The 9,598-nt window shown below is 32.4% G+C and overlaps 1 protein-coding gene across 1 annotated transcript in view; it reads right to left on the bottom strand.

Annotated features, from left to right (window-relative positions):
- LOC105179687 overlaps positions 1-8,712 on the bottom strand; it is a 24,165-nt gene extending 15,453 nt beyond the window's left edge. The window contains exons 1-2 of the mRNA XM_011103336.1: positions 8,443-8,712; positions 7,811-7,967 (exon numbers count right to left, since the gene is read on the bottom strand). Of these exons, the coding sequence (XP_011101638.1) occupies positions 7,811-7,967; positions 8,443-8,712 (427 nt within the window). The remainder of the gene's footprint in view (positions 1-7,810; positions 7,968-8,442) is intronic.
- Between the last annotated feature and the right edge of the window lie 886 nt (positions 8,713-9,598).

Raw genomic sequence — 9,598 nt, 5'->3', positions numbered from 1 at the left:
TACCAAAAACTTGATAAAGTAACAATGAGAGACCTCATGTGATAGATGACTATTAATAGACAATTAATGGTATTACAGAACAACAACATGAGGGTCAAGATAGTGGTTGTTCTAGTTGATGAAATTTAGGACTGTTCTAAATAATTTTTAAGGTAATTCGATAGGTCGAAATGGAAGAAGAACCAACGAAAAAGATTTCATATAGCTCCTTTTTAGTAATTACTTCATTTGGCTTTCAAAACTAGTGTTGGCATATACAGAAACCTTAAAAACATGGAGGGTCTCCAGTTATTACACAACACAAGTGCTTATGCACATGCTCTTCTTGAGTGTGTCAAAAATCTGATAATAAAGCAACAATGAAAGACTTAATGTAGTAAAGCTTTCTTTGAAGGTATTTAATGGTCTTGTGGAACCAAAACAGAAGGAGGGTCAAGATAGTGGTTCATCAATTTGATGAAATTTAGGACTATTTGAAAATTTTCAAATACGATAGGCTAGGCCTGAGTGGAAAAAGAACGAAAACAGTAGATTTCATAATTTTCTTTTCTAAGAATTACTTCATTAGCAAAATTGGCTAATTGCAAGATCAACAAAGATGAAGTAAGGAGGAGCAGGTCGAGGAGCCGGGATTGAAATCCTGGCCCTTCCAGAATGGATAAGGCCCCAGCTAGCAGAAGCAATGCACCATATTTAAAATATTTTTAAATGATAATCGATAGGCCTAAGTGGAACATGAAAAAAATTAGTGGGTATAATGTTTCTCATATAAATAATTACTTAAGTTTGCCTTCAAAATTGACATTGGTATATATGCATGTTAGAATAGGTGACCTGAAAGCCAATTGGATTAGCATGCTTGTAATCTATTTTGATGACAACTTGATTTCATGTAATATTATCAGTGAATAAATGAATATTTGCTATTGGCATTTCATTTGTTGTGCTCATTACATTTATATTTGTATTCCATTTCAAACATCACAACAAAGTCAACATACCACTTTGAACAATCATTTCAACAGTTGGACTGCGTATTGGATGGCGGTCATAAAATCAACTATTTAAGGTTGGATCTGAAATATTCCAAGTTAAGGACCTCGAGAATGGGCATCGAAGTTCCTATAAAGACTTGCATTAAGAGTCACATTCATTTGATGAGTGTCGTGTTTCATCGGCGATAGACGTGGGACGTCTATGTGATCTTAATGGGTCGATTGGCTAGGTGTCCAATCAACTGAACTGACTTGGGGGGATCATCATATGGAAGTCTTGGAGGCTTGGTCGATATGACTTGAGTCCCCGAATCTGATAGTATAGGAATAGTCCTCAAATTTGAGAAATCACGGCAGTCACGTGCATGAGATGACTGCATTTTGGATTTATGCGAGAGGTGATCGTGTCCAAAACATGATCATCATAAGCCTTGTCCAGTGCAATCAAAGCATGCAGTTAAGACAGTAAGTTCCAAGAAGAAGATCCTTCCCCTGTCAAAATAGTCACAGAGGTATCTCCTATGCACTTGGAGATGCGTCTATGCTCTATGAAGCTGTGGCCACAGTCATTGGTCGAATAGGAAGAAGAGGTTCCTATGTCAAGAAATTTTGCGTAGTGCAATCTAAAGCATTAAGCATAGACGCCTAGTCCAAGATGAGAACCGACGCCCAATTCCATGCCCTAGACTAAGGCTGGGAGACGGTAGAAGGAAGAACCGTACCCGCATGGACTCGAGAGCCTAAAAGTTCACATGAATATTTGTCTAGTTTCTAGTGCCATCGACCGTTGTTAGATGGCAATCCATAGTGACGGGTTTTCTTGATCAAGGGTTGAGCAAGAATTATTAATTAAATTAGATTTAATTAATAATAGCGTTGGACACTAGCCCAAGTCTAGCTGAAAGGTGAACTTAAAGAGTCACACACAAATCACTAAGGAGGAACGAGGAATTAATTGAGAATTAATTCTGTAAGTAATTGGATTACTTATATATGAGAGGGATCCATTGAATGGCTAAGCTCAATGATAAATTAATTAAATTAATTTATATTGGGCTTGACCTTATTATTTAATAAGTTCGACTTATTATTTAATAAAGGTTTATTGGACTCATGTATTTAATTTGATTAAATATATGATTGACTTAATTACGTGGTTTTAATTAAATTGAATTTAATTAATTGGGTTTGGTACTTTAATTAATTAAAATCGGCCCAAGCCCATTAATTAAGTTGGTGGAAATAATTGACTAACAAATTCACTTTTGAAAAGTGCCATGTTAGTAATCCTTTATTTTGAATAAATGATTTTATTACCTTATGGATGGTTAAATGAACCTAGACATATTTTAATGCATCCATACAAGGTACATATACGTATATTAGTTATTTGGAATAATCAATGAATACATAGCAAAGCAAAAAAATAATTTTCTCTCCCCTATATACTCCACCCGGCCGAACCCGCTTTGTGCACACTTGACGTGTTTTTCTCCTCAATTCTTTTCTAGCAAATTGAATTGAGAAATCCCAAGTTCCAATATGGTGTGGACGCAGCTTTTTAGGGTTTCTACGTTGAAGCCTTGCGTGAACGAATAAAGCAAACGAGGTTCAAAACAAATCAAATCAAAGGTAATTCTTGATTTATATTTATGTACCTCTCGTTTTTCAAACTACGAATAGCCCCTTTGATTTTATTATTGTCGTTTATATTATTAACTACATCGAGTGTTCGTGAACTCCAAGAGTACACTCTTTGGAATTATAGTTTCATTGCGATTTCGTTTTATTTATGTAATTTATTTTAACTGCTTCCGCTTGCACGTTCCTCGGCCGATCCACTCGCACTTTGCGGTGCCTTCAATGGAAACGTTAAGCCACAAAAGAAAGAAGGGAAATACAACATAGAATGTCCCTAGTGATCCACATGCCACACTTGCTTTTGCATTTGCTCTTTTTTACTATGTAAAATATCTATAATAAAGCAACAATGAAAGATTATATGCAGTTAAAGTTACATTAAAGACATTTAAAGGTTCTTCAATTTGATGAAACTTGGGACTGTTGAAAATTTTCATATGCAATTTGGTAGGCTATAGTGGAAAAAGAAACACCAAAGTAGTAGATTTCATAATTCTCTTTTTCAATAATTACTTAATTTGATTGCAAAAATTGACATCGGCTTGTACGAAAACATCAAAAGCCACAAATATAAAGAAGAAAAATCAAGCACAAAGGTCTCTATAGAGATCCGCATGCCACACGTGCTTCTGCATTTGCTCACTTTGAGTATGTCAAAAAGTTGATAAAGTAGCAATGATAGACCACGTGTAGTTAATGTCTCTTAACAAATAATTAATGGTCTTATAGAACCTCAGCTGGAGGGTGAAGATAGTTGTTGTCCAAGTATAAGGAATTTAGGATTGGTTGAAATATTTTTAAATGCAATTCGTTAGGCCTAAGTGGAAGAAAAACCAAGTAAGTCGATTTAATATTTTTCCATTCTTATAACTACATAATTTGGCTTCCAAAATTGATTGTGGCATATATCAAACCTTGAAAGATATAGAAGAAAGAAGGGAATAAAGCATAGACAGTCTCCAGTGATCCAGATGCCACACATACCTCTGCAATTGCTCTTGTTGAGTATTTCAAAGATCTAATGATAATGCAATAATGAAAGACTAAATATAGTAACAGTTGCTTTGAAGATATTTAACGGTGTTATAGAACCACAGCAGAAGGAGATTCAACATAGTGGTTCTTCAAGTTGATGATACTTCGGACTATTTGAAAATTCCCAAATGCAATGGGCTTCAATGGAAGAAAAACCAAAGTAGTAGATTTCATAAATATCTTTTCTAATAATTACCCAATTCAACTTTAAAAATTGACATTGGCATATACTCTTGCATTAAAAGCCATAAAACGCAGAAGGGAAATCAAGCAGAGAATTCTCTATAGAAATCCAAACCCCAAACCTCTTCCGCACTTTCTCTTGTTGAGTATGTAAAAAATCTTATAAAGAAACAATGAAAGATCACAAGTAGTAATTGTTTCTTCAAAGATAACTAATGGTCTTATAAAACCACAACAAGTGAGTCAAGATAGTGATTGTTCAAGTTGATGAAATTTTGGACTGTTGAAATATTTTTAAATGATAATCGATAGGCCTACGTGGAACAAGAAAAAAATCAATAGATTTAATATTTTTTATTTTTAATAATTACTTAATTTGGCTTCCAAAATAAATATTGGAATATATGAAAATTTTAAGCCATAAAAGATAGAAGGGAAATACAACACAGAAGGCCTCAAGTGATCTGCACGCCACAAGTGCTTTTGCACTACTCTTGTTGAGTATGAAAATACAATAATGATAGTCTTTTGTGGAAAAATAACCAAAGTAGTAGATTTCATAAATCTCTTTTGTAAATAAATACTTAATTTGGCTTCGGATACTGATATCAGCTTATATTTATAAATTAAAAGCCGCAAAACAAATAACGGGAATCAACACAGAGATCTCTGTTGAGATCCGCACAACACATATTCTCTTGCACTTGCTCTTGTTGAGAATGTGAAAGTCTAATAAATTAATGATATAACGCGTGTAGTAAGAGTTTCTTCAAAGAGAATTCATGGTCTTATAGAACCACAATAGGAGCATCAAGATTGTGGTTGATCAAGTTAATAGAATATAGAACTATTCAAAAAAAATTTTAAGGCAATTTGATAGGCCTAAGTAGAAAAAGACCCAATCAGTAAATTTCATATATATCTTTTTTCATAATTACTTAATTTGGCTTAAAAATTTGACATGGCATATACAAAAACCTTAAGAGCCAAAAAACTGAATGAAAATATAGCATAGAGGGTATCAAATGATTAGCACGCCACACAGGTTTCTTGTTTAATATATAAAAGATCTAATAATAAAGCAAGAATGAAATATTACATACAGTAAAAGTAGATTTGATGATATTTAAGGGTCTTATAAACCACAACGATAGGAGGATCAAGATAGTGGTCCTTCAAGTTGATGAAACATAGGATTCCTTGAAATTTGCAAATGCAATTTGATAGGCCTTAGTGGAATAATAACCAAAGTAGTACATTTCATAAATATTTTTTTATTGATTACTTAATTTAGCTTTTGAATGACATTGACATATACATACACATTAAAACTCACAAAACAAAGAATAAAATCAAGCACACAGGTCCACGCAGCGATCCGCGCGCCAAACGTGCTCCTATACTTGCTCTTATTAAGTATGCCAAAAAAAATCTTATAATGAAATGATGAAAGACCACATGTAGTAAATATTTTTTCGAAAATTATTAATTGTCTTATAGAACCACAATAAACCAGCCAAGATAGTGATTGTTCAAGTTGATGAACTTTAGGACTTTTCAAAATATTTTTAAATGCAATTTGGTAGACCTAAGTAGATGAAAAACAAAATAAGTAGGTTTAATATTTCTCTATGTTAACAGTACTTAATTTGGCTTTCATAATTGACATTGGCACCAGAAAGAAAGAAGAAAAATACAGCACCAAAGGTCTCCAACGATCTACACGCCACACATTTTTTTGCACTTGTTCTTGTTGAGTATGTCAAATATCTTATAGTAAAGCAGCAATGAGAGATTAAATGTGGTAAAAGTTGCTTTGAAGATATTTAAGTGTCTTATAGAACCACAACAGAATTGGGGTCAAGATAGTAATTTTTCAAGTTAGTGAAACTTAGGACTGTTTCAAAATTGTCAAATGTAATATGATAGGCCTTAGTGGAACAAGAACCAATAAAGTAGATTTCATAAATCTCTTTTCTAATAAGTGGTCAATTTGGCCCTGAAAATTAACACTGACATATATATACATATTAAAAGAACAAAGAAGGTAAATCAAGCACACGCCACACATGTTGCCGCATTTGCTCTTGTTAAGTATGTTAAAAGTTTGATAAAGTAACAATGCAAGACCAATGTAGTAAACGTTTCTCTGAATGGAATTAATGGTCTTATAGAACGACAACAAGAGGGTCAATATAGCCGTTGTTCAGGTTCATAAAATTTCAAACTATTCAAAAATTTTCAAATACAGTTCAATAGGCCTAAGTGGAACAAAAACCAAAGTAATGGACATAATATTCCTTTCTAATAATTACTTAATTTAGCTTTCAAAATTTATATTGGCATATACGAAAACCTTAATAGCCTAAAAAGAAAGAAATACAATCAAGCGCAATGGGTCTCCAGTGATCAGCACGCCACTCATACTTTTGCACTTGCTCTTTTTGAGTAATAAAGATCTAATAAAGTAATGATGAATGACCACATATAATAAAAGTTGCTTCGAAGACAATCAAGGGTCTTATAAAACTGCAATAGAAGGAAGGTCAAATAGTGGTTGTTCAAGTTGATGAAACTTTGAACAGTTTAAAAATTTTTAAATGTTGTTTGATAGGCCTAAGTGGAACACGAATTAAAGTAGTAGACCTCGTTTTTAAAAATTAATTTTTTTTCACTATAATTTCTAGTTCCATTTGATAGTTACTTAAGTAATTTGTCTCACATTTTTTATTCTTTATACTTTAAGAATTTGTTTGTTTTTTTTATCTGACTATAATTAAGTTGAATATCATCTATAAATGACATGTTACATACTCATAAGGTGAACCGGCATTGCATTTGACGTAGCCCTCTTGCTTTATATAAACATATCTATGTATATGTGTGTATATATATCTTGAAAGAGAAAGAGAGATTTTCACTTAGTAATAGTTTTTATGTTCAAAAAAGAGAGATTTTCACTTAGTAATAGTTTTTATGTTCAAAAAAGAGAGATTTTCACTTATTTATAAATCGTCTCAAATTTGCTTTAATGGAATGTGCCGAACTTATTGAAAGTTTTTAATACGTAAAAATGTGTAACTTGTTGGAGAAGTTCCAAAGTACTAAATTCCAAGCATGATTTCCTATATTATATAATAAATTTTTATATTATATTGTTATTATGAGTATATTGGAATATTTAGAACTTTGTCCTTCCAATAAAATTAATCTTGTAAGAGATATTGGTTTGCGAAAAGCATATTAACATGAAAAATTTCCTACCCTTTTCATTTGTAATCTTATAAACAATTAAACAAACCTTCTTTGGTTGACAAGTGTGTTTTCAAATGATCCCATTATATACCAGCTAATCATATAGAAAAAGAGTTCAATGCAATTTACTTTTTAATAAAAAAATAATAGTAATTTATTCCCTTATATTTTTTAAAATTAAACAATTGCTTATAGAAATTTGCTCATTTATAATCACACAAAGGGATTGCTTGTAATTTTTTACCTGAGAAAAAAAGCTTCCCATTCATGTATATATATATATAAATATATTTTTTTGGACAAAAACTACTTAGGTAGGGTAGGGGGATTTTTGGGGTCTCCTCCCATCTCAATATATAAGCATGAGAAGTACAACAACTTTTTTGGGAAGTACTACACCCGTCATAAAATATAAAGTCCAAAGCAAGGCTAATAATAAAAAGAAAAAAATATTACAAATCAGGGTGGATCCCAGACAAGCCTTGGTAAAACCTGCATCATCATGGAGTCCAAAATAGTCATAAAGAAAAACCAACTTTATTTTTGACCGGTCCAAATTTGTCACCGTAAGCTTGTAAGCCCAGAATTTTGATCAACCAAAATGCTACTCATCAAAGTCATCATCTTAAGGAGGGGGTGGGAACGAGACCTCAGTGCACTTCGAGTTTGCATACTACAAAAGGTGGAATTTTGTATCTTACTTGACAACGCCCCTCTTCTTGTGAAACAAGAAGTCACTGCATCATCATCATGATCATCAAAGCTGGAGTTTCTCTTAGGTTTTCCCTGAATGCGTTTATCTTGGAAAAGAATTTTTTGAAGACGTTGTTCTTCCACTTCATCAACAACAGGATCCTCCTTCATATTAAATAAAAGATCAAACCTATTTTCACAACCCAAACCCTCTTCATTTCTATACACCTCCTCAAGTGGGTTGTTTTCATCTGCCTTCTCTTTTTGTCCTCTTGAACGCTTTCTTCCTTGTCATTTATCCCCCTATAGAATTATATTCTTCCATCTCATTCTCGAGAATTGAATTTTGTTTTTTAATTAGTTGAGTAACATCATCAATCCCAAACTGCTTAATTTGATTGCAATTTTCCACAACACTGTTCACTTTTTTTGTCTCCTCAAACAAGCATATATCAGGATCATGTGTCTCACTAGATTCTTGATAACCTTTACCAAGCAACTCACAAATAACCAAATCCACACAACTATCAATTTTTTTTATCTAGAGTTGGTTGAGGGATACTTACATTTTTTTCGAGATTACTCCCCATTGCAGGTTCCTTATGTGTCTTTTGGCCCGTTTCTTTCCCACTCTGATTACCACATCAATATTTGCTCCTTTGTTCTTATCAATACAGTCTTTTTCTTCATGACCCATGTGTCGATAGAAGCAGCAATTGTGAGGGCAATTCTCATAGATAATTTGTTGCAAAATAGTGTTGTGACCAACCCCCATGTACACTTCAGTAACTTTAGGTTTCAACAGATCAAATTCAATGCAGACTCGAGCGAGGTTAGGTTTAGAGATATCCGTTGTAGGCTCATCAACTCTCAATGGCTTCCCAATCACGCTAGCAAACATCTGGTGCATCTATAATGCATGAGGTTACCAAGAAAATTGTTCACTAATACAATATCTTCACCAACCCCCCGCCCCCAACCTAAAAAAGAACAAAAAAGAAAAGGTAATCCGTGAAGTTCATCACCCCCTCTTCAATTTTATCCAGATTTTTTAGGGTGAAATTGTCCTTAACTGTATACATAGTGACATATATATATATATATATATATATATATATATCCAAAAATTAGATTCTTTAACCTTAAATGGGGAAGTATTCTATCTGGAAAGTAATATGTCTAGTCTCCTAGTGTCCTTTGGGAGGAGTATCTCCAGCTTTTATGCTTTTATCTAATTATATATATCTATAAAAATATGAATTAGTTTAAAAGTTTTTTTTCAATTCGATTAAATTAATCATGTAATATTATGTTACTAAGGACAGAAATATAAAATAATATATTTATTAATTTCTATTAATTACTTTTATATTATACTTATGTACTCATGTTAATTTGAATTTCTTTTTAATAATATATTCATAATATGTTATGCATACAAGATAAAAGGCATCCTTATGCTATAATATGAAATGACTAAAATAATTCAAGAAAATTAGAGGGATTTAATGAATTGAAAAATTTCGTAGCATATATATAAATGAGAATTAATTAGATCACTTATCATGTTAAAATAAGCGGAAAAACAAATACAAATGTGATGCGTTCCAAAAAATGCACGGGTCCAATTGATATGGGATATACTCAAAACTTGAGTTGAAACGAATGCAAATCCTAAAGGAGGACCTGCAAAAAAGGCATTAGCACTCCTGCGCTCAAGTTAGTATCGAATTTAGAAGAAAATTAATCATAAGAAATAAAATATAATGGAATCTCGTGATAGAGTAAGCAATTTT

This window comes from Sesamum indicum, unplaced genomic scaffold, assembly GCF_000512975.1.
Source record: "Sesamum indicum cultivar Zhongzhi No. 13 unplaced genomic scaffold, S_indicum_v1.0 scaffold00189, whole genome shotgun sequence".
Classification (NCBI taxonomy): domain Eukaryota; kingdom Viridiplantae; phylum Streptophyta; class Magnoliopsida; order Lamiales; family Pedaliaceae; genus Sesamum; species Sesamum indicum.
This window is presented reverse-complemented; position numbering and strand designations above follow the sequence as displayed.